Source organism: Astatotilapia calliptera, chromosome 7, assembly GCF_964374335.1.
Source record: "Astatotilapia calliptera chromosome 7, fAstCal68.1, whole genome shotgun sequence".
Classification (NCBI taxonomy): Eukaryota; Metazoa; Chordata; class Actinopteri; order Cichliformes; family Cichlidae; genus Astatotilapia; species Astatotilapia calliptera.
Window position 1 is genome coordinate 27,127,368 of NC_137428.1, and position 24,727 is coordinate 27,152,094.

At 40.9% G+C, this 24,727-nt stretch overlaps 2 protein-coding genes across 6 annotated transcripts; one reads left to right on the forward strand and one right to left on the reverse strand.

The window, feature by feature from the left end:
* The first annotated feature begins 29 nt into the window (after positions 1-29).
* LOC113025843 (T-box-containing protein TBX6L-like) lies at positions 30-9,054 on the forward strand. 5 transcript variants are annotated; one of them, XM_026174038.2, is made up of 9 exons: positions 30-184; positions 4,133-4,271; positions 6,627-6,729; positions 7,216-7,380; positions 7,469-7,615; positions 7,729-7,805; positions 7,939-8,009; positions 8,161-8,368; positions 8,506-9,054. In XM_026174038.2, exons 2-9 carry the CDS (start codon positions 4,153-4,155, stop codon positions 8,687-8,689), a joined length of 1,074 nt encoding a protein of 357 aa, XP_026029823.2. In that variant the 5' UTR covers positions 30-184; positions 4,133-4,152; the 3' UTR covers positions 8,690-9,054. The 5 variants fall into 5 exon arrangements, with proteins under 5 accessions (XP_026029823.2, XP_080160467.1, XP_080160466.1 ...); XM_080304340.1 differs by having other exon boundaries at positions 155-184; positions 4,166-4,271; XM_026174036.2 differs by lacking the exon at positions 30-184 and adding an exon at positions 2,948-3,088.
* A 2,791-nt stretch (positions 9,055-11,845) lies between these two features.
* crkl (CRK like proto-oncogene, adaptor protein) lies at positions 11,846-22,442 on the reverse strand. The gene is made up of 3 exons (XM_026174039.2): positions 21,118-22,442; positions 20,253-20,724; positions 11,846-14,218 (listed from the first exon to the last, which is right to left on the reverse strand). Exons 1-3 carry the CDS (start codon positions 21,426-21,428, stop codon positions 14,084-14,086), a joined length of 918 nt encoding a protein of 305 aa, XP_026029824.1. The 5' UTR covers positions 21,429-22,442; the 3' UTR covers positions 11,846-14,083.
* Positions 22,443-24,727: the final 2,285 nt, after the last annotated feature.

The following is a 24,727-nucleotide window of genomic DNA, read 5'->3' on the forward strand; positions in this document are numbered from 1 at the left end:
GTCAATTAAGCTTTCTTTCCCCACCTGCAGCATGCACCTATTTTCCACTTTTCCGGATTTGACAGCACTAATTAGAGCATCTGAGTGCTCACCCATCATTTGGTTCAGTCCAAGCCATAGCTAATTGTTTGCTGGTGGTTTGAGTTGGTTGTCAGTCCACGCAGGAGTCTGATTGCTCCGTAAGGTGAGAAACATCATCATAATAAATATACATTCAAGTGAACATTAAATTCTCTTACTTTAGGCTTAATTACGCAGAACGTTTGATCAGGAGGACATCAGATTTTTTAGGAAAGTGATTTGGAGGTATTCATGCCATTTAGGGTCCAGTAGGTGGCAGCATTGACCAAAGATTCTCGTCGCAGTCTCACAATTTTTAATCTCCTTTTAACACATTTTTCACACATATCCTGTTAGTCAGACAGCATCTCTGTATGCATGAATCTGCACGCATGTATCACCTTCATTTAAAAAAAAAAAAAGGAGCCAGCTATTTTATTACTGTTGACCTTGTAACATTTATCACTTTAAACATAGCACAAGTCAAAAAGCATACCTGATAGGCAATCATAAGATAAAGCTCGTAAGCACTTACCTGTGGAAGTGCTTCAGTATTTATTGCATTTGGCAGTAACTGTGGTTCTAGCTGAAGCATTTACAGTATTTTTGAAGGAGATGAATTCATCGTCTTATCTGACAAAAATCAATGCCTTTTCCTGTTATTTGTGACCATTTTGTAAACAAATATGCTTCTTAGAGTTGACATTATTAAAAATCCTGAATTGGTGTAAAAGTAAAAAAAAACAAAAAAACACTTTCCCCTCTTTTTCTCTGGTAAAACCTTTTTGGTGGGCTGCAAATACTTCCTCTGTGTAGGAAAAGGCCCACCAGGTAGTGAGCTGAGCAGAGCCAAGTGTGTAAACTACCAGTGGTGATGTCATGCGCTGCATCTTTGAGCTGCAGTTTAGACTAACTTGCTGAAACCACAGAATTTCCTGTGCCATGAGATATTTTTACTGCAGCAGAACTGATGCATTGGAAATAGCAAAACGACAGACATGCAGAAGAAATGTTAGTGATAATATCTTACAACCTACAATAGTGTGGCTTTCACCTTTTAACATCATTTGGTGGTTTTCAGTTTGATTCGTTTTAAATCACATGGGTAAAAGTGCAAAGGGAGGATGTAAACTTTGGTGATGGGTGACGAATTAAGGCAAATCTCAGCAAAAATGTCTTGGTGAGGTGTTCGGCTACCACATGTTCTCTTCAACATGTTATTGATGTTAATCTTAAGTTCCCTAGAGCTTTAATGCAAGGACTGAAAATCCTTCTTTCCTGTATGTGGTGAGAACAATGCAACACACCGGTCTAAAGCTGACTTGGATTTAGTAGTGACTAAAAGGATATGATTTACATAACTGCCAATGATGCCTCCTGTGGGTTGAGGTAGTGTCATCCTGGAAGAGAAGATGGATATGCTTCATCATTAAATGAAGGTGATCACTCTGAACAACTCTGAAGTCAGTAAACTGTCAGTGTAAGGGGACCAAAACTATGCTAATCAAATGTCCCTGTAAAGAAGCAACTGGTTCCTAATAAAAGGCTTTGTTCTCATGAAATGTCATTAGCAGAGCTAAATTATGACTTTTCCATACAGACTTTGTGGCATACTTTCAGAGGTGATCCATGCCGTAGGCAGACCAAATTCCATCTTCAAGCCTGAAGTTGACTTAAGCAGAGGAGAAATGTTTCAACATGCCCTTTATTTGGAGGAGAAATGTGTTCACAGGGCAAGCGAGCCACTCTTCCTTATAAGATGGCTGTAAAATGTAGAGAGGGAAATCTGACCGTAAATAATCTGACAGCACTATGAAGTATGCATTCCTAAAGACTTAGAAACTTTTAACATCCAGATTTGTCTTCTAAAATTTGGCATCAGCAGGCCTCTTCCTTTGTTCTTTAAAGTGATTTTTTTAAACATATGGGAATTACTGTATGTGGTTTGTAAGCAGAGGAAGGCTAAAAGATGCACATTATGCCATTTTTGTATCTGTTTGGGAACTGTGGCAATTTTGATGAAGGATTTTAATCATAATTACTCTCAGTGCAAATAAATCTGTTGAAACTTGATCAAAAACGGCTCAGAGAGATCTTCAGATAGATAGATAGGGATGTTTTCTATTTGCACTTTTTCTGTTTTTATCCTTAGCATTTGGTTTTCAAACTTTAACACAGCTGCTCAACTCTTCTGCCACCGGTCTTTGATTTGAACTGGCTTCTGACTGCTTGCCTGTCTCTTCCCAGAGAGTAGTAGTGAGTGGGTGTGTGGCGGGGGCTTGAGTAAATGAGGCCATTTGGCCGGTTTAGCATCATTGTCAAGGCTAGACACAAACTCTCAAACAGCTTGTTCTCAATACACATTCAAAGCTGCCGAGAGGGGTCGTGCCCCCCCCTCCCCCCAGCCCGCATCTTTTTTAAATGGTTGCTGTCCGTTTTCTTTGGGAATGCAGGAGAAAAGTAGGGAATTAATATTTTTATGGGTTTCAGGTCTAGTACACGCATACTGTGTGCCTTGAACATAGCAGAACACCAGTTCTTGCATCAAAGCCAAATCAACCGCCCTTCTGTCTTTGAGGGCTTTAAAGGTGTGTTCAGACGTGATTTCTACCATCTACGTGTAAATGCAGTCAATGGACCAAATAAAGAATGGAACATACTAATTTATTGGATACATTTATGGTTTAATATGATGGAAAAATCTTATTTCTTCCCAAGACTCAAATTTAAATAGCAGTGTTTGGAAAAAAAAGAAGCAACAAATGGTTGCACACAAGCCCTTTAAAAAGAAAAATAAAGAAACTAAATAGCAGGTAAACCCCCCCCCCCTCCCACCCCTCAAAAAAGGCCACCCCTCTTCTTATGACCAATCGAGTTCAAGGCCCACAGATCAAGGATATAAACTCCTGAGTGTTCTCACTACAGTTTGACCATTTCAAGGCTGGATTTGGTTTAAAAGCTTGAGGGATTCACAGGGTGATTGTGATGGAGATGACAGGAGGACATGATAACCTGCACCATATCGCTGGTAAGTTCAGTTATCACACCATGTACTGCATGAATGTGCATGTTTAAAATGACACACAAAAAATCTTCTAGAAAGACAATAAATTACCTTATTTTTCGAGCCATAAGGCACACAGGGTTACAAGGCGCACTGTTGAACAGTCTGTTTTCATACATAAGACGCATTAAGCGAAACAAAACCATCAGATAAGTCATTCTTCTTGCTTCCTCCAATTCCGTACCATTGATTCATTAATGTTGAATTCTCTGGCAGCTGCTCTATTCCCATGTATATCAATGACTAATACAAAAAAACCTTAATTTTCATCCTCCAGCTTCACTATTTTTTATGCTAACATAGCTATGTCGTTAGCCATCACGTACCACATCATTATATACCAGGTAGCCCAACTTCAGTAACCCTAAAAAAGTCACTGCTGTTTACTTCTCTGTCTTCATTTATGTTGGAAGTGATAGCAGAGCAGTACGTTTTACTTGTTTCAGAAATCTCTCAGTCAGAACATGCTATATCATGTTTAGGTGGAAACTAGCGCGCTAACTTCTAACTTTGTTAAATTTAATAAATTCTGTTTTCATGGATGGACAGAGTTTTGGGCCAATCCATCAAGTGGTGCAGGTTCCTAGCTTACCAAAGTTGTACTAAAACATTTTTGACAGATTTTTGAGCGCCGTCTACCACATAAAATTAGTTTGAGGTCAGTAAGCACAACCAGATTCATACATAAGGCGCACTGTCGATTTTTGGGAAAATTAAAGGATTTTAAGTGCGCCTTATAGTCTGAAAAATGTAATGATTTGTAGGTGAATAATAACTTATGCGAGATGAGCACCCAAACTAACAACAATAAAAAAAAAAGGGTAAACTCTTACAGAGCGAGTGTACATTCATATTTTATTGGCTTGAGGAGAACTGTTGATCCTGTGGAAGGCCTCTTCAGATGTGGAGGCTGGCTTTTCATGCTGCAGTAAACCATTCCCAGGTTCTATCAATACAGCTGCAGAACTGTTTACATGTATACTTGTATTCTTTTTATTCATTTCCAAGACTCCAGTTTGAATGAGAGCATGTCGTTGTTAGCTCACCCATACCAGCCCAGTGGCATCAGGGTGACCCTGGAGAACGCTGATCTCTGGCAGTCCTTTCACAGCATCGGTACAGAGATGATTATCACAAAACATGGAAGGTAATGAAGCTGATACTTGGAACATGTTCTGCTCACTAAAGAGTGCTTTGTGTTGTGCCTTCAGCAGTTTTTCATGACATCAGTATTTCTCACAACAGCTGGAGAACTGCTAGAATGACTAGTTTGGCTCACTGAAAATCTTTCTGTCTTTCAGTTTCAAGAAGTTCTTTTAAGGTGTTGCTATATTTTTTTTTAGCAGTCTTTTTCACTTTAATTAACTTTAGTTAAATTTTAGTTGACTGCATTGGCGTTTCTGATACTATGTGTTATCTGCTTATTTGAACGTTGGGCGATATGATTATTTGATCCCCCTGCTAATTCACTTCAATAGAAATGAACATTTTAATGGTGAGAGACAGAACCATAAAAGTTATTAACTGATGTGCATGTAATGGAGTGAAATAAGCATTGAGTGAAATAATCTCACGAGCGATTTTGGCCCACTCCACTTTAAAGAAACTCTGTAACTCCTTCAGGGTTTTTTAGCTGCCACTTGGCATTTGATGCTTCAGCTCCCTCCACAGACTGTCTATAGGACTGGGGGCTGGAGAATGGCTAGACCACAACATGGCCTTAGTGTGCCACCTCTTTGTTGCCTTGGCAGTATGTTTTGAGTTACTGACCCATCTTCAGTGTTCTGGCTGAGGCAAGAAATGGTAAATGGCCTGTATTTGTATAGCGCTTTTACTAGTCCCTAAGGACCGCAAAGCGCTTTACACAATCAGTCATCCACCCATTCACACACACATTCACACACTGGTGATGGCAAGCTACGTTGTAACCACAGCCACCCTGGGGCGCACTGACCGAGGCGAGGCTGCCGGACACTGACGCCACCGGGCCCTCTGACCACTACCAGTAGGCAACGGGTGAAGTGTCTTGCCCAAGGACACAACAACCGAGACTGTCCAAGCCGGGGCTCGAACCGGCAACCTTCCGATTACAAGGCGAACTCCCAACTCTTGAGCCACAATCGCCCTGCAGTAGCAGCGTCTGATGTCTTTGAGTTAAATCCTAAAGAATACACATATAAAATGACTTCTGTCAGTCACACTATAGCTCACTTGATTGAGTGACACGTGCAACCCATACATGCAACAGGGGTCTGGTGTTATTGTAAATGCACACCTGTGGCAATTTAGTAGGTATTTACAGGTAGGAATAATGAAAATACATAAATGGATGCTGACTCTTATATTGCTGCTAATACCTGAATATATTAATGTATTTTACTTGTAATGGTATATTGTGGTATTGCTACTTTAAATAAAAGAAGTACTTCCCCTACCATTAATAAAAGCAGATAAGAAAGCTTTAAGTTGCACCCATCTTTAAATCTTTGCCTATTGATTCAGGAAGAGGTTGCTTTTGTTGTTTAATAAAGCAGACTGTCCCTTTGCAGGGAGTTCACTGTGCTATACAGTTAAATTTTCTATCGCTGCTTTTACTTGCAATCAGACAACGCAGATGCATTCACTGGAAGACAGACACGGGCACTTCAGGGAGTAAACTTGACTTGCGTCTTTCATAGTCATGGCCTGTCTAGCCTCTCCATGGTATTCCCTTTCCTTAATCTGACAGCAGCATGTGAATGGCTTCATGTCTCATTGGATTGAAACTTGAAACTGCTAATTTCTAGTGTCAACGCTCTAGAACACAGAGTAGAAAATAACATGTGTAACTTTGAAGACGAATGTTACACATCCAGTGGGTACAGTTAAATAAATAGTCAAAAGGACCTCTGTGTTTTCCTTAAAACACTTCCATGACTCCAAAATAAAATATTATTTCCAGGAACGATGTGAAGCACACAATCTGGTTACTAATCCAGCAGCATTTTCTCATTTTACTGAAAATTAGAAAAGACTGCTTTTCAATGAATTCAGTTTATCTTCATGTAGCTTCCAGAGTGTATTTTCTTTTAGTTTTCAAAGATCTCTCTTTGCTCTACAAGGGCCCGACACCCACATTCGAGGACATTATACTGCCACTGTTCTATCGAAATTTAAAACGAATGTCCTCATATGTGGATCTCATTTTTCTCAGAAACAATAAGTCAGGTAAAATGCCATTAAAAGCGTTCAGGTCTTAGGGGGTTAAAAAACCTTGGTGGTGATAATACAAGGTCCTGAAAAAGGACTACACAAAGTGCATTTTTACATATTGTTTCATGCAGGCCACATAAAAGTGGATGACCTGTTTTGCGCGTCATTTTGTTTTTCAGGTTTCTGGGTAGAAGAAACTTTGAAATGGACCTGCATGCAAAAAAGAAATCCCCAAATTAAGTGTTTAAAAAGTTGTTTATTTTTAATTTGAGCCACATTTTTGCTTCTGACTTGGTGCGTGCCTTTTCAGGAGGATGTTTCCACACTGCAGCGTCAGGGTATCCAGGCTCCAGCCTTTTACCAACTACGTCATCACGATGGACATTGTTCCTGTAGATGGCTTCAAGTACAAGGTATGATCGCATGCAACAAGCGATGATTGTGTGCTGTAGCTAGTTCGCTCCCACCCACCCCCCTTCTTTCTTGGCCTTAAAGTGAGCAGAGTGCTGTTTGTAAAAGGCTGCAGTTTGGAGCCAGACCTCAGTCTGCCCGTTCTGGGTCGTTCACTGCTGCATATCAAAGCAAGCCTATAAGTGCAGTCTCGGCTGGAAGCCCAATCAATTAGCATCACCGATCAGTGAATGAGGAGTAGTTGACCTTCCATAGATTCAGCAGCTCATGCATTGTTCCCTTTAATCATCCCCATCCAACTGGGTCACTCCCTTTTAGCATAGTGTATTGGGTTGTCAAGTACTGTAAGGAGTGCTTTTTTTCTTTTTCTTTCTCTCCCCCATGTGTGAGTTTGTAGGGTTTTCTTGTGGTTCGTGAAGAGTTTGCTTAATTATACACATCCTGAAGTCTCACACTTGAATCTGCCCCACTTCACTATTTCTCTGTAGTGGAAAAAGGAGCATTGGGAGATCGCAGGAGCAGCAGACCCCCACCCCCCGTGTCGTACATACACGCACCCAGACTCTCCTGCGCCAGGAAGGCACTGGATGAAGCAGCCACTATCTTTCCCCAAGCTTAAGCTCACCAACAATACCTTGGATCAGCATGGCCATGTAAGACCCCCCCCCCCCCCCTTTTTTTTTTCCCTATATTGTCGTCTTCACTGTATTTGACCATTTGCTTTCTTGTCCTTACAATCAGATCATCCTACTCTCCATGCATCGCTACTACCCGAGGTTTCATGTGGTCCAGGCAGATAACCCGTACACTCTCCGCTGGGGCTCTGTGCAGAGCTTCTCATTCCCAGAGACGGCGTTCACTGCAGTCACTGCTTACCAAAACCCAAAGGTTCAAATCTGCCAGAAACAGTCAATAACATTCAAATTTTTGTGCAGAACATCCTTTTTATTTAACAGAATTCTGCAATGCCAATTCAACTGTCTTTTCTTGTTTCTTCAAAGATTACCAAACTGAAAATTGATCACAACCCCTTCGCTAAAGGCTTCAGGGAAGGAGGCACTCATTCTCACAGTAAGAGGTAAGAATGCCTCTCAGGAGACTTAAATTTTGTTATACTTTTCAATTTGTTTTTCTTAATTTAGCTCATTGTAAACATGAAATTAACATTAATTGGAAAGAACATGTAAATTATTATATACGATATATTTTAGGTTGTCAAATAAAAGCCCCCGTGCTAAGAGACCCACACTGGACAGGGATGACTTGAGCAACAGCTCTCCAAGTAAGCTTCTGTAATGTTTATCTTCAAGTTTTTACTAAATGAATACTAAAAGAAAATGTAAGAAAATAATTTATGGTGATGTAAGTTGTGCCAAAGCAGTGTGAAAATGTGGCGACACTCCCGAGATTTAAATGTTGCATTTCCCTCTTAGGCCTGCAGAGGATGCTCTCCACCTCTCAGTTCACACAGACTGAGGAGAGTCGGGCCTCCACACAGCAGTCACTGAAGGGAGGTCACCTTTCAGGCTCAGCTCTGGAGCCGTCTGAGAATATACACGTTGAGCCCCTGCTGCTGCGGGAGTACAACTGCAGCAGTGATGAACAGATGGTGCCTGCTTCCGTGCCATACCAACCATACAGGTCTGATTTTAAAAATAACCAGTATTGTTTAAATGCTTGGTACACTTCTACCCACTCAAAGACTACCTGAGATCAAGATGAATAGCACCAGGCATCAGTCACATTACATTTAACCTCCGTGTGACTCTTCCATGCAGGTCTGAGTATGGTATGCTCCCATACCCTTCCAGAGATCCAGACGGTGCGCAGATCATCCTCCACCCCCCTCCTAATTCACGTTCTGCAGTTGAACCTTGCATCCAACAACATGGCTACTTCCACCAGTATAACACCACAGCAGACTGGAGCCAGAGCCCTGTCCTGTCATACACAACTTGGTAAAGATTGATCTTTTTTTAAGGTAGTGAAATTGTTGGATGATGACGATACGAAAGAACTAAAGGATTGTGATAGACATGGAGGAATAACTGACCTTCCACTTGTTTTATTTCCATTAGCTTGGATTATATACAGCAGCAACTTAAAATAGTCTGTTTTAATGGACGAAAAAAAAAATCTGTTTAGCTTGAGGTTTTAGCTTTTGTGTTATTTTGTATTTTATATATATATATTTTTTGGTCAGTCTAACTTGAGATTTGTCTATGCTCAAGTTTAGTTTTTTTTTTTTTAAAGTTAACATGTATATTGTGTTTTTGTTTTGTTTTTTCTCTCTCAGCTGAGAAATAAATGTGAGAATGAATGTAAAAGTGAAACGATCCATTCTGTTCTATAACACACCTACAGACCGCTCTACCTCACACTTCAATGAGTCCAATTAACACCATGTGCAACAACGTGTCAGACACCGTTCAAGAAGAACGGAGCTATGATAGACTGCCCTGGCGTAGTGTCTGACTCGATAAAGAAATGACAGACTACTAGTGTGGAAATGCGATCATAGCCTGGCATGCTTCCCTAGCAGAAGGCAGGAGCGTCTGTCCTGTAAATGTTTTACGAATGACAGGGCAAAGCCATATCTGGGACATTCATAAAGCTTTAGGGAGCAGACACTGCAGCAAGTAGTTTTCTAGAACATGCGCGCAGACTTGCATCTTTTTGTGTTGTAGATTTGAACTCCTTTTTTTCCCTTCTTCCTTTAAACAAACGCACAGACATAAATGGTACCAAAACTGGAGCAGTGTGTACTTGAAGGGCTAGCTGTGACTTACTTTTAGTTGGAAGTTAATTTAATTTAACCCAGGCAAACTCCTTATTGTGTTTTTGACTTATGGAACATTTTTTGCCAAACATAACTTGTAGTCCTTTTAATTTTAAGTTGGGCAACTCTAGCTTCTGAGAAACTAACCTGGAATTTTAACATGCACTTTTTAAAGCGGTGGAAATACACTTGTGTAAGTGACTGATTTCTGACACCATTAATTCATGTTTAACGGGTCATCTTTCTGAATTCTATCATCTTTTTTTGATTTGGTACCATTTATGCTGCCACCAAAAATGTACATAACACCCATATCTGATAAGTTATTGCAAAGCAGACTCTGCTCCTGTAGTTGCGAACATCTCAGATTGCACTGAAGAAAAATTACCTTTGGATCACTTGCAAGGAAGTGACAAGATCCGAGTGACTTTCTCGGTCACCGGTTTCAGGTCATACTTCATAATCATCAGTGGTCATCATTCTAATCACATGTGAGGATCAGATTGGGGTTTAAAACGCCACAAGGTTAAAGGGAAAAATGCTTGTGCCCTTTGGGTTTTTTGTTTATGGTGTTTGGAAAGAGTTGACGTGCCATAAAGTCAGTTACTGCTTCTGCTGAGTGTCCAGAGGGCAAACAAACCACATTCATTACTATACCTTATGAAGATTAATGTTGTGTATTTGGTCGGCTATTTTAGATGAATTCAAATTAGAATTAAAAAAGGAAAAATTACTGTACGTTCACTTCTGCGGGCCAAGTGCTCTACAGCACAATAACTGCCATCACAGCTAGCTTGAGGGCGGTGGCCATAATGGACTGTAGGAAGGCCTTTATCGACCCTGCTGCACATCTATTTAAACCCTCACTAACGCACACTGTGCCCCGAAGAGAGGTCAGCATCAGTCAGGTTTGATTCATTATGGTCGTTCTCGCTGCGGCCTGTGCCTTACACAGTGCAGAGGAATACATTGATTGGCTTTAATGGCAACTTAACCCACACATGAGGTACAAGGGATCCAGACAAAAAGGACAAAGAGAATCAATGTGGAAATTCAAACTGCCTTATATGGATACATATTTGCCCGTACGCTTTCATTAATATCCACGAAGTGTCAAAGAAATGCTGCTTTTGATGGTTTGTGTCATAGCAAGTCTAGATCACTTGACAATACTAGGTACAACACAAAATTAAAATTCGCAAATATTTATCCACTCAAGCCTCCCCATTTAAAATTTGGTCAGGAGTACGCCTCAGATTTTCTCTACCAATAACAGCTTTTAGTAAAAACTAGTGCCAGGTTTATGGGTTTGCGCAATGCTGCTTGCATCCATATTCCCCCTCGAGTCATTTGACGCAATGGTCAAAATGCAAAAAAAAAAAAAAAAATCAAGGCTACAAAGCATCACTCTGCAAACAGGACAGTTCAACCTCTAGTGTTTTATGGACAACATGTAAGTTTCACCAACTTGAAGACCGCTGCGGTCTGTGTACAAGGGTAGCACTCAATACTTGTACATACATTCGTTGGTGTGCCTTGGACATCAGCATTCGTTTCAGGGTGTGGACTTTCCATGCAAGATGAGAGCTGGTTATTGTATCTGTGTATAGGTCACTGCAACAATATCCACTTTTCTGAATATGCGTCACGATGGATTAAATATTAGCGTGCCAAAATGTCTGGGTTTTGTTCATAATTCACCAGATAAAAAAAATAAAAAAAATAAACCTGATACTATGTTAAGAGCAGTAATGGTTTGCATAAACAAAACTAACACGAGCAACCGTCTGTAGGCTCAAGCTAAGTTATTAGCATCATTAAATTCCCATTAACCTGTCCTAGTCAGTGGCAGGAATCATTTTAGTGCATTTAGCCAAGCGCATCAGCAGCAGTACTGTCCCCCAGCAGCAGAAAGGATCATCAGAGACAGCAGGGCACTCATTTCTCACAACACTGTTTGCAGAGACCTTGTTACAGAAGTCATAATAGCACATACAAAGTAGAAATGTTGGTGGACCTGCTGATTTATACCGCTCAGTACCTGGTTTGCAAAGTGCGGAACAAACAGAGCATGACCACCAGAAACATTGCCCTTGAAAACTTTTCCATTCCCCCATCTGCGGGTCAGCTGACTGTCTTTTATTAGCACTTCATTAAAATTCATTAATTGCTTCCTTTCTCCTGGGCACGGGGAGAATCGAAACTGGAACTGTCAAAAAGAAGAAAAAAAAAAAGCAACTGTCCTGCGCTCTACATACACAACTGTTAATGTCGAGCCGCAGCCAACACGCGTCACACCCAACCATCTGTTAACACGATGACAGAACCAGAGGGCAAACTTAAAGAAGTAAACATTTTTATTTACTTGTTATGTACATAAAGGGTCTTTACCAGCACAGGTGTTAACCATGGGAAATATTAACACATGTAAATGGAATAAGAAAATAAAAGGCACAATCTTTCAATTTTTTTAAGTAAAAGACAAGCTTTCCTAAAATATGTGAAGAGAGCACAGTAATACTGTTAATGCCATTACAAAATAACTCAGAAGCATGAGGAAAAAGCAAAGTTCATCTCAAAGGGAAATTATCAGAGTGTATTGCTTAATTAGTAAGATTTCATTAAGCTTGACAAGGAAAACCCCAACACGGTGCGTCTGTACACAGCAGGTGGGATTAAACGAGAAACTTTTATTTAATGAGGAATTTAATGACATCAAGCAGCATTTGGCGAGGGGGGAAAAAAAACAAAAAAAAAAAGATCTCCCTGGCTAAGAGGTCATGCACAGAGGCAACCAGCAGGCATTTATTCGTTTTCCCTTTTTAAAATGTCACCCATGGTTACTTTTAATAACATCACTCATTAACAAAAATACTTGATTTCATAGCTTACTATGAACTCACCGAAAAGGAAAACAGGGATACAACTAAAAGATTTCTAAGTCGTTTGCTGAGCAATGATTTTCTCCTTTTCCTTTTGTTAACAGAAAGCGCTAAAAGAAGTGACAGAGAGGGGGGTAGGATGGGCAGGGGTGGGATTGATCAGTTTTTACAGCACAGACCTGGGGTTCTGCACCGTTTGCACATCTGTTTAATCCTCGGCTCGACAGAATCGGCTGTGGCACGGTGTGATGAGATTCTTTCTACTACTCAGCATGAAGGAGAAGAATAATTGGTGTGCAGACCGAAAATACTCAAGGAATAAAGCTGGTTGAAAAAAGTTAATAAAAATCCTACATTGAGAGGAGTATCATCACAATAAAAACTAAAGGGCCAGAGATGGGATTGCATGCGCTAGAAGTAAGACTTGTCTTACTTTGAAAAGGCATTGATGGGATCTCATTGGCTTGCTCAGACATTCCTCCTTCCCCGACCTACGCCACTGAGTTCTTCATCTCAGTGGAAAGGCTTCAAGTCCTCATGCCCACACTGTGTGGACACTATGTTTTTAGTATGTTTAGCCTTGTAGTCAGATGCTTGTGGAAAGTGCTCGCCAGGGCTGTTGCTATTTGGCTTTAGAAACCCTGCTCAAAGCTTGGCACTCCTAATGCATATAATCTAAAATGTGTCTTAGTCTTCAATGATCTCCAAGCAAGTAAAGAGGCACCAACGTGGAGATGCAAGGTTACCCCACTATCCATGTCAACAAATCCAAACAAAAAATAAAATTAATCATTGGACAATGATTTAGAAAATAGCAACAATTATGATGAAGTCACATGGCCGTGTCATGTCTTAGTAACATAAGATAAATAAGCTATCAGCCAGTCAGGATGTAGAATGGATGGGATAATGAGATCTACCGTGCCATGTTCCAACTCAAATCCTCCACACACCCCATCTCTTTCTACTTCCTCCTAATCTGTAACACACACACACACACACATACACACACAAAAATCTGTCTACCTGAATAACTCATGGCCAATGTGTACAAGTGTGTGCTTGTGCAATGGTTAAGGTACAACAGTGACTTGATTGTTTGGAGAAATAACATGACTGGCTGGTTAGCTCCTCATTGCCTCAGTGCTCTCCCTAGTCCATAGGGATAATTCTTTCTTTCCCTATTTCATACAAATATTCTCACATCAACAAAACAAGCATACATCAACACTTCCGAAAGTCCCAAAGACGTCAAACATAACAAATATTAAGAGAAAACTTTTTTTTCCTTTTTTTTTTTAAAAAAGACGTGATGTTATATGCTAACTATCCATTGTGGACACACACATACACAAAAACATACATACCCACACACACAGTCTGATGCCCAGTGATCTGGAAATGAAAAGAACACTAATGCAAAAATGCCACCCAGCCTGGAACAAAGATAAGGGAAAAGGGACCTGGGAAAGTGGGGTCAGGTTTTAGTTTGGATCTAATGTCCAAAGCTGTAAACAGTCAGAAAGCCTTGCAATGGCTGGCAACAACAACAGGAAAGGGGGAGGGGGGTTGCTATCATGGTACAGCCCCAAGCAGGCAAGCACATAACTGTGACACTGGCAGGAAAAGATGGAGACAGCCAGCAGATTCGGGTACTCGGCGATACGGGAGAGAGGCTTCAGCTGAACGCCTAGGTCAGTCACTCTCCTCTGGATTCTGGGGGTCTATGATTTTGACATGGGTGAACGGGAAGAGACCCCTCCGTCCGTTCACCTCTCCCTCCCACTGACCGCTGATGTTCATCCGCGTAACCTTGACAATGTCACCAACCTGAGAAAAGAAAGCAGAGTTACAGGAGAACTGGTGTCAAAGTCTAACCTAATTACACACAAGACATTCTGCACGATGCAGTATTGGGGAGTTGTTTTGTGCCATTTAAACATTTTAGTCAGAAACTTGTAAAACAAAACTACAATCCGTGTCTTACAGTAGTCAGTCATAGGCCCAATTAAAAAAAACGAAATCCTTATGACAAGTGGCTTATGTTTGTTTTAAAGCCTGTTCCAAACTACAACAATAAACCCTTTGAGGTTTAGGGCTGCCACAAACGATTATTTTGATAGTCGACTAGTCACCGATTATTTATGCGATTAGTCGACTAATCAGATCATCATCCACTGGACGTAAAACTACAGCTTATTGCACCAGCAGCATCTGCTCTTATATAACTATCATTAGCTTACAGCTTTAAGCTTTTAAGGTGCTAACTAAAAATAAAGACAAGATGATAGTTTATTCAATTTTAATGAAATTAGCAGATTGTCTCGGTGAAGTTTAATAAACTCCTTGCTATCTAAAATATAACAGGACAACGGAGTAAATTCTCCAGCATCTCACACTTCTGATGATCAGCTGTCTGCTTGACGTTTATTCAGCTGTGTAAAAACTATAACTTTAATCTCAGACAAACCGATTTACTCAGGAACAACTAAAATACTGAAAAAAAAAGCCAAACAACAACATTTTTAATTTATCTAAGTGACTCATATATATTTAACCTGAGTAGGGAAAGACGGCGGTGGGTTTGAAAACAATTTGCCGGGAGTCCGGTGTTCTCACGGCGCTAGTGACCTAGCCCCCGGCTAGCTATCGAGCTAGTGGGTAACAGACGTCTCCGAAAACGTAGGAGCGCTTTTGAAAATATGTGGTGTCCTGATAAACTGAGCCGATATTTGAGGTTTACACAGCTACATTCTCGCCTGAAAATATGTTAAACGTTTATTTTGTGACCCAGAAAGAATAATAAGAGTAATATTAAAACTAACTAGCTACCGCCATTGTTGGAAACTAAGCTGGGCCGCGCTATGAATTCTGGGACAAAGCTGCTGCTGCTGCTGCTGCTTCTTCTTCTTCGGGGTTTAACGGCAGCTGGCATCCTTGTACATGCAGTGCTGCCATCTTCTGTTTCAGTCCGTTATTACACTCTTAAATCCTGCTACTTATTCCTGGGTCTTTTGGGATCTTACAAAGCTTCAAACGACGCGTCGACTATTAAATCAGTCGTCGACGATTTTGATAGTCGACGTAATCGTGACTAGTCGACAAATCGTGGCAGCCCTATTGAGGTTACAGAACATCCAGTCTGATTTATTAATACACGCTTTCTAAAATAAAACCCAGACTGTCAGATCTCCACTGTCACATTACACCGCAGGTTAAAAGATGACAGAAGAGCGCCGAGCTGTCGCTCAGATGGTTTGTGACACTGCGTGTGACCCCAATCTGTTAAAGCCATATGTTCTTTATCAGGATTAGGAGGGGGAAAAGTCCATCATCAAAACCATGACTGAAAATACGATGTGAGGGCACACCAGTGTGGCATCGATTTGAATGAAGCTTCAAATCCTGTCCTGGACTTTGGAACTACAACGATGTCACTCTCAAATGACAAGTATATGATGTATACAGTCATAAAAAGTATTAGTGAGATCTGTCAAAAAGTCAGAAAAGGTCAGGTTTGTACGTTGAGAACTTCATAAGGTTTAAATTAAGGTGTTAAATGTTGCCTTATGTCAAGTAGATAGAAATCTTCAGCCAGAAAAGCATTGTTATTTAAGAATGCATGTTTTAAGTATTTTGAATATTAAAAAAAAAAAAAAGAGAGAGAGAGAGAGAGAGAGAGAGAGAGAGAGAGAGAGAGAGAGAGAGAGAGAGAGAGAGAGAGAGAGAGAGAGAGAGAGAGAGAGAGAGAGAGAGAGAGAGAGAGAGCTACTAATAAGCTACTAAGAGGGGGGGAAAAAAAAAGCCTAAAAACATAACATATTGAAAGTATATATGGAAGTGTAGATACTTAAAATTCTGGGTGCTCTTCTTTGTCTTGAACTTCTACAGCATCATCTCCATTTAGGCCGAGCTTTTTGCAGCATGCTACACAGTATATTTAAAAACCAAAGACTTAGAAAATGTGGATACATTGAAATAGATGGTGTACAAATCTGGAATTCCAAGAGCTTCCAGATTTAAAAATAAAAAAATAAAGACAGACCCAACCGAGAGGAAACTCTCTTGTGGGAATCACCTTTTATGACTTGAAGTTATGGAGTTGTGTAATTGTAAAAGTACAGCAGAAAAAGTCAATAAAGCTTTTTAAGCTGCGTCAGTTCATTCAAAAGTTATGACGCACATTAATAGCCAGAGTCTGTGATCGTATACTGTGTATCAATCAGAGGCTGAAAGGGGGCACACACCGACAGCTGTGAACAGCAAAGCTTTGTTGACAGGCGAATGGTGACTTGGGGTTTAGTCAAATTGCAAACCAAAATTGTCGGGAATTGCAAAATAGAAAAAGCAAGGCTGCAGATTACGCAAATGAACAAGGAAAAGCATAACCAGGAGGAGGTTTTCGATTAAGGAATGCTGCCCCCCCCCCAGTATTCACATTTTGAGAGACATAAGTAGCGAAGGTATCCCAGAGAACTAACCAGCAGTAATTAAAGCTGTATCCATATATACATTCAGAGAACCTTATGGATGTCTACATTTGTAAGTCTTCACAGGACCGTAAACACACAGAACCTAGATTGAATATGCAGATTCCTTAAATGAAGCTCAGTTAAGAGAATTCAAATCAGGACTCTGCAGAGTGAACCTATTGAACCATTCAAGTGCTGCCCATCTTTAAGCAGGTACAAGGGCTATCACTATCCACACTAGAGAGAAGACTGTGCCAAGAAACAAATCTGCATTTGTTGCATGGACAATGTAACTAATGCAGCAACACTGAATCTGGAACAGTTTCATTACTTTACTCTGAGGAAGACTGGCGCTGGTGGCAAAGTGGTGATACATGTATCTGACCATGAGCTTTCTGTTCCTAAAGCTAGAAGCACTGACGTCAAAGACTTTATCTATGATGCAGATTTCAACAACTACCATTATTATTATTTTTTCTCTGTGGAAATCAATCCAACCATTGCAATTTAGCACTGTGCAACATCAGGTATTAACAGTACTTCCACGGCAAAGTTGGGGAATGAAACCTCCTGTGGCTTTATGGTTACTTATGTCCAGTTGAAATAAACTAATACTTGGAGTTAGGTGGAGCTCGCCAATGCAAATAGATGTGGCAATTTCTAAAACCTGCGATGACAACATAAAATGGCATAACCTAGGATGAACCGTGGGAACGCATTACCCATATCACCCTGAACACAGGTCGGTGATTACAAGTTGGGAAAAAGAATCAAAGCAGTGTCACAGAAAATTTTGGTTTTGTGACATTTACAACTAAAATATAAATAAATGAAATGGAAACAAAAGAAGCAACAATGAAAATGGATGCCAATCGGATTTAAATCAATCCCTGATTAATAATAATCATTTTAAAAAAATGTTAGGTCAAGTTTATTTTTATTCTCACATGTTAACATTTTTAATGCCTTCAGGGGCCAAAGTTTCCTTTTTGCCAGACTCTGGTGGTTTATTAAAAAATAAATAAATAAAAATAAAACGAGTTAATTCCGATTCCGGACAAAACATCTAAAGCTGTTCACCTGAAGGTCCATCAGACCAGCTTGGGGAATCTCTTAGAAACAGAGAAAATGTACTCTTCACTTAACTAATAACACGAGCCAGCAAGCATTATACGAGCATCTATGCCGGCACCAACAAATGCACTGTTGCATCAATAATCATCTCAGATGTACTTTTGGGAATCATGCATGTACCGAGAAGAGCCACATTTAACTTTAATATTTCATCTCTTGCTAACCATGGCTCCATCTGCTGCTTCACTGCTACACCATATGATCACAGAAAACGTAAGCGGCAAACACAGTCCCGCCTCAAGTTTCAGTTCTCACATGCTCACTCTTGACTGCTCATTCGGGTGCAACCCGTCTTTCTTTACAGCCGTCCCTTGGCCTCGTCTCTTCCTCTCTTCTATCTATTACAGTAAGTTACATGAACATTTATTAAATGGAAGCTGGAATCTCATTTCGGTGCTAATAAAAGATGGGCGACAACAGGCCCAGAAGGGTGCAGAGACACTAGCCAGCTGATGCATCTTGTTTATGCACTCAACCAGCATCGCAGTTTGACTCTAAATGAGGTTAGGGACATTTTTTGAGGTGACTGCTATTAGCTGTCGATTACTTAACAACACATCAACGAAACACCCCCCCCCCACACACACACACACACACACAAAACTGCTTAACCTTTAGCAGGATTCAGATATGCTCAATTTACACTCATTTATGTGCAAGAAAGAGTCACAGGGAGGAAGTACTTCTCTGTATCCATATCTACTGCCCTATTTTACACCTATAACTGCTGTCAAACTGATGGGAGTGAATGGAAGTGGCACTATTTTAAGATAGCTTGCATTCTCATCCTTCCCCTGGGGTGAAAAATAAAAAGATAAAAAAAACCAACAAAAAAAAAAAACTACACTACAGCTCAATCTGCTATTGGAGCTGAGTGTTTTGGAGGCCCACTATATTTCTGAGGCACATATTGAGCATTGCATTGCATGTTTCGACATGCCACCACAGTCAGAGCAGATTTGTATTAGCCACAGCGTACCACTGAGGAAGGCAAGACTGCTGAGAAATGCTTTCGTCAAAGCCGCTTCCAGGTTAGCATTTAGATGGACAGCACTGAGTGTAAGCTTCAGTCACAGAGACAAGTGATCAAAAGCCACAATGCTGTGGTGAGTTTCACTAGATTCCCCACCCACCCTCCCATTTACATCTGCAAACTTTTGTTTTGCATTTATTATTCATCATTCCAAGAATCATATTAAGCTCTCTCAAACCACCCATCTCATATCTGCATGACTTTTGGTCCAATCCAAAGCCAGAAACTTGTTTTGTTTTTTTTAACTATCCAAGGCTACAAAATAGATGTGGTTCATGTATTCTGACTGAACAGCAGCACCCCATAACCAAAGCATCTTTGTGCAGCCAGTGTCCAGAGCTAGTTGTGAACTTGCAGATAGTCTCCTGGTGTAATAATAACTTTTTATATTCAAACAAACAGGAAGGGCCTGATAAGAGCAAGCAGCAAGATGCTAAAACCACAGTTTGGTTATTATTCTTTTAGTGTGAGCACACATCAACAGGCTAGAATGTCAAAAGGACTGAGAAAGGGCGAAGCTTATCTGTAGACACTTTCTCACATTGAACCAGCAAAACTACTGCGGTAACTGAAGGCGGCACTGGTGTTTCCCCAGGTCCCTCTACTACTTAATTTTGCAATTTTAGTATAAAAAGAAGTGATCGTTTTACACAGAAGCCTCTCCAAGCTTTGGTCACACAACCTAATTTTTATAAGGAGTTAACTCTTGAGATTGGCGATTGTTGTCTATGTTTAAGTAACCTGACAGCTCCTAGAGAGATGTCAGGTTGTGAAAATGTAAAAACAAAGTCTTCTATAAAACCTCTTAGCTTCTGTGACTTCTACACAAGTTTTTTCAGTGTTTTAACTTGACTGAGGTGATAAACTCTAATTTATGTAGAAAAGTCTAAGCTGCACACAGACATTTTTGATTTATTTGGGCACAAATGGAAAAATAATTAAGAAATGACTGAAGATGGGATACTGCTGCTTTAGGCAAAGAAGCTTATAGCGTGTTGTACTCCAGGCCCTTACCTGGCATATTAATTTACTGCATGATGTTGCGTTACAGATCAAAGGTCCAGCTAAACAGATTTTAGAAAAGCTAATGATTTAATTACAATATCCATCCTTTATAAAAATGAGCAGTGCATTAAAACATGATGAAATCACATTGATCGCCTAGAAAAAACACAAAAAACAAAAACAAAGAAATAAAACAGGTAAGATCAAATAAATACAATACCTCTAGAGCAAGAGCAGTCTTGTCGTAGGCACAGGGCACTCGTTTCTGGATGGCTTTCGCCATGACAGGGCCATTCTGCATGGACGGTAGCGGAGCGATAACTGCTCCAGGTGCGTTGGGCATTGGAGAAGGCGTCTGGGGTTGGGCATAGGCATGAGCAAGAGCATTGGAGGGCTCAGGGATCCCATAGCTGTTGGAGTTTCGCGATCCATGAGAAGGTTGGACAGGGTGGGGTGAAGGTCGTACCACTTTCTCTACGTAGGGCACAGGGATCATCCCAACACGTCCATCTTTATTCTTGGCGCTCCACCACTGCTCCTCCGGTCTTTCCAGGATGATAAGGATCTCCCCCTTCTTGAAGGGAAGGTCCTCAGCATCGCTGCCGGTGAAGTCGTACAGAGTCCGCACATACTCCAGATTCTCCTCTGCTCCAACCATGGGCTGGACAGGAGGACTCGGCGTACTTGAATACCTTAGCAAAAACGAAAAATAATGAGGAAATTAAGTAAATGTTAATTTGTTATCCTTAAAAGTTATCACTGTGAAGCCTAGAATACAACAAAACTGCATTATTTGTTGAATAAAATCCTTTACAAACACGATTACCCAACTTCTCAATTACCAAAATGTGGTATCATGTTTGGTTGTAAAACCACACAAATCCTCAGTGAGGTTTATTTTTCCAGTGGTACCAAAACTTAAAAGAAAAAAAAAACCCCAAACAAACAAGCAAGCAAACTAGATGTGTGGTAATAGTGCTGATTTTATGACATAACCAAGTGAAACTGGGTTAGTTCTGATAAAAATATTTAAAAAAAATAGTATGGTAAAGTGCTGGAGGAGGCGTGGTGGGTGACCTCCCTACCTGGGGGCTGGCTCTATCAGCGTGGTCGTGTCCAAGTAATGGATTTTGTAGAACTCCAGGAGAGCTGCGAGGTGGTCGAACTCTTGATCCCCTATTTTGAACCTCTTGCTGGGCAAAGAGTTGATGATATAGTGAGACACTTTGGAGTTTTCCGACACCGACAGTACGTAGTCGCCGGGGCAGGTCGACGAGTCTCGAACAAGAAACATGCCATGTCTCTGTCCTTGTAACCTATTCTGTGCCTCCTGTCGTGACACGGGTCCAAAATACCAGGCGGACCGATCAGAGGAATCAAATCGAGCAGTTGACATTTCTGTTCAAAAATAAGTTAATGTGGCTTACAAATTAATATTAATAATAATAGAAAGGAAAATACTACAGGATTGGCTAGGCAATAAGTTAAAAGCTGTATGCGTGGTTCCAATTGGCCAATCACAGCAAACTGTAGGATTTGGAAGACTCAGGGCAGGGCACTCGTCGCTCTGGAAGGAGTTTCCGAGTGATTTCTTCACAAAACGCCTCAGGCACCGAAAAAATCTGTTTAAGAAAAACAAAAACAACTTGGCGTTTTTGTTTTCTTTTTTTTCTCCTTTCAGATGCAGGCTGCCAGTGACTTGATCCAACTCTGGAGCATACTGTTGTCCCTGTGTTCAGCAGTCCAGGCTGCGGCCGAGCAGTTGTTAAAAGGGGGCCAAATAACAGAAGAAAAACGAGCAAACTTACGACAGGCTACCATTGACGGAGGGCCAGAGCAACAAACGATCAATGAAGCTTCCCCTTTTCGTTCCGCCTTCCGAGAAAACACCAAATCTTCTCTTCTAATAAATGTATCTCCTCCAGTCAGTGTCAGTTCTAAGAGCGGAAAATGTGGCCTCACTTTCCCCCCTTCTTCTTCCTTTTTCTTACATCTGATAATCCCTCATCTGTGCACAAAGGTCCACGGCAGGTCACGAAACTATCAGCCGAAATCCCGCGGAGCTCACGGCGATACACACTTCATGGAAACGCGTTTTCGAATCCCCTTTCTCGAGTCGGAGCAGACTTTTGAGGCAACACAGCAGAAAAATGGCGGCTCGCAACACGTCTTCACACAAAAAAATGATTTCAGGGCAGCGACTCGTCTCTTGCGCGTGCATCTCAGGAGCCACGACCGTTTACGGAAGCTGTCGCGTGCATCCCCGACCGCTCACAAGGGATCTCGGCTTAACGATTGCTTTATTTTATACTTTCCCTTATTTCCGCTCGTCCCCACTAGCACAGGCTACCAGAAGTACTGAGGTCGAAAAATGGCGACCGGAGGGCAGGTCCCGCTTTCTATCAGCGCGTCACTGACGGCAGGAGCGAGAGAGAGGGGAGGGGGAGTGAAGGAAGGAGGTGGGCGGTTGGCGAAGCCACGGACAGCCCCTAGCTCCGCGAGAGTAGGTGTCAGTCATTTCTCAGTGAAGCATTCTGCTGATAGATTCTTCTGCTGTTCCATCGTCTCGGGAATATAGTGCAAATAGCAATGTGGAGCAGGTCGAGATACAAGTGTGTTTTTTACTCAGTGTTCCTGCTTTGACGTAGTCATTTAATTGGATGTTTGCTTTTCAAAACTTCAAAGGGAATCAGCGTGTGACTCAAAAATATAATAACACAGTTTAGTATGGCTAAACCTCAAATAAATGCTAAACCAATCCAGCAGAGGCTAAGCAGTCAGGTCTTAAGTAGGCAACACTGATGTTAAAGGCTGCTGTAACATACTAAATGTGTATGAGAGCGAGGTGTTATTTCAGTTTAAATGCCCACACTGTCATTAGTTGATTCTTAATTGGAAATATGTGTAGGCAGTGTTTCACAGTCATAGCTGGTTCTGTTAAATCTAGGCTAATTTAACTACTACTTTTACCGTACAACACTGGAGCATATTTTTTGCAATCTATTGCAGCTTTGAAGTATTGTGGAGTAGAAAGTGCCAATATATGTGATTTTGACAGGTACTTATGTAGGTGTGTGAAGAGAAGCATCATGATTGAGCTTTTTTTCTACAAATAGAAACATTACTCTATCAAATGATTCACAGATAGAATAAGCTATAATTCTGAATAAAAAAAAGTTAGATGTCTGCCGAACAACGTGTTCTTATGTTAGTACTGTGTTTAATGATTGTCTCGGATCTTTTTGTGTTCTGTGCCTTTAAGTCAGTGGTCAGCTCGTGTGTTTTTAATATACTTTTTTAGCCACATAACCGCAGCTCATAGGTACAGTATATTTGCTCAGTCAACTTATTCATACCACCAGTATAAAATTGTACTTATTTCCTATTTTCATTTCCTGGTGTTATTTAACTTCCCCTTCATTCATTCGATAATAAGTATTATCTGGCAAAGAACTGTGAAAAATCGATTTGGAGCTCACCCAAAATGACCCAATCCAAAACAGAATATGCTGCAGAGAGAGCGCGCATTTAAATGCAAGGGGCAGTGTCTCTGAAGAAGAAGAATACAATATAAGAGAAAGAATGCATCTGAGAACACAAGCAGAGTGCGGCAAGCCATTCAGCCAAGCAGAATAAGTTTTGCTCAGTGATAAAAGCAGGATCTGTAAAGAAGCTCTGTCCCTGTGGTGACTGAGCTTTCAGTGGCCGTGCCTCATGAGGCTACAGCTGGCACAGAACAGCTCTCATCACTGAAACACTGTCTGAATGTTAATAGATTTGCACCCACCGAGACTTAATGGCTTAAGCCTGCCAACTCCCACATTTCCACAAAGATGCAGTGCTGCAACTAATTGAAAAGAGAAACAAAAACAGACTAGTTTACTTCGAATTATGGGTAAAAAGGCTTATATTGGCTTCAACCTCATGCTTTGATGCATTTAAAACTAGGGCAACTTTTCATTTAAGTGATGGGTTTTGTGGGATTTTGCAGGGTGAGACATACAGTACCTTTATCTGACCTGCTGTCTAACCTTGTATGTAGATGCACACTGAAGGTTTCTTCACAAACATCACCATCTAGTGGATGTACGCAAAATGCAATGTCTGCCATCATCCCATTATCAATAGATTCTGTTGTCTGTCTGTGTGGCAGGTTAAGGTTAAGCGATACTACAGGTCCAAACGTAATGAAACGTGACATTTTGACTACCTAACAGCAGTTCCACAGTCCTTCAAGTGCTCTTTTGAAGTACCAGCTGCTACAAAAACCCACCATACTAAAATGGATAACTTCAGGTCAGCACACATGCAGAAAAGCCTAGAAAAGCTGGTTCTTCAACCCAAAACCCCATCTGTAACTGGTTTTGCAATAGCTTATAAAACGTTTGACCTCTGTTAAACTCACATCAACACAGTAACCTTGAATGGCTGCTTCTTTTAGCTCAGTCTCGATGCCCTGCAGTCTGAAGATTAAATGCACAGATGACACAACCACCCTTGACCTAATCGGTGGTTGATGAGTTGCTACACAAGGAACTGGTGAACAAAACCTGTGATCTTGTTCTTTGCGCAGGCGAAACAAAAAGAAAAGTAATTATGGCCCGAGAGGCCCCCTCTCCACCCAGCTTATTTTTCGGCTGCAGAAGACGTTGCGTCTTCTGCAGCCGAAAAATACACTAAGACACTGCAGAGAGC

Bases quoted from the DNA above. Each gene is read 5' to 3' on its own strand.
- LOC113025843 (XM_026174036.2), top strand. From the start codon at position 3,046: ATGGAGATGACAGGAGGACATGATAACCTGCACCATATCGCTG. The intron at 3,089-4,132 runs GTAAGTTCAGTT...TTCATTTCCAAG, and splicing joins TAACCTGCACCATATCGCTG to ACTCCAGTTTGAATGAGAGC. The intron at 8,010-8,160 runs GTAAGCTTCTGT...TTTCCCTCTTAG, and splicing joins CTTGAGCAACAGCTCTCCAA to GCCTGCAGAGGATGCTCTCC.
- crkl (XM_026174039.2), bottom strand. From the start codon at position 21,428: ATGTCAACTGCTCGATTTGATTCCTCTGATCGGTCCGCCTGGTATTTT. The intron at 20,725-21,117 runs GTAGGGAGGTCA...GTTTTTGCTAAG, and splicing joins CTGATAGAGCCAGCCCCCAG to GTATTCAAGTACGCCGAGTC. The intron at 14,219-20,252 runs GTATTGTATTTA...TTCTTTTCTCAG, and splicing joins AGACTGCTCTTGCTCTAGAG to GTTGGTGACATTGTCAAGGT.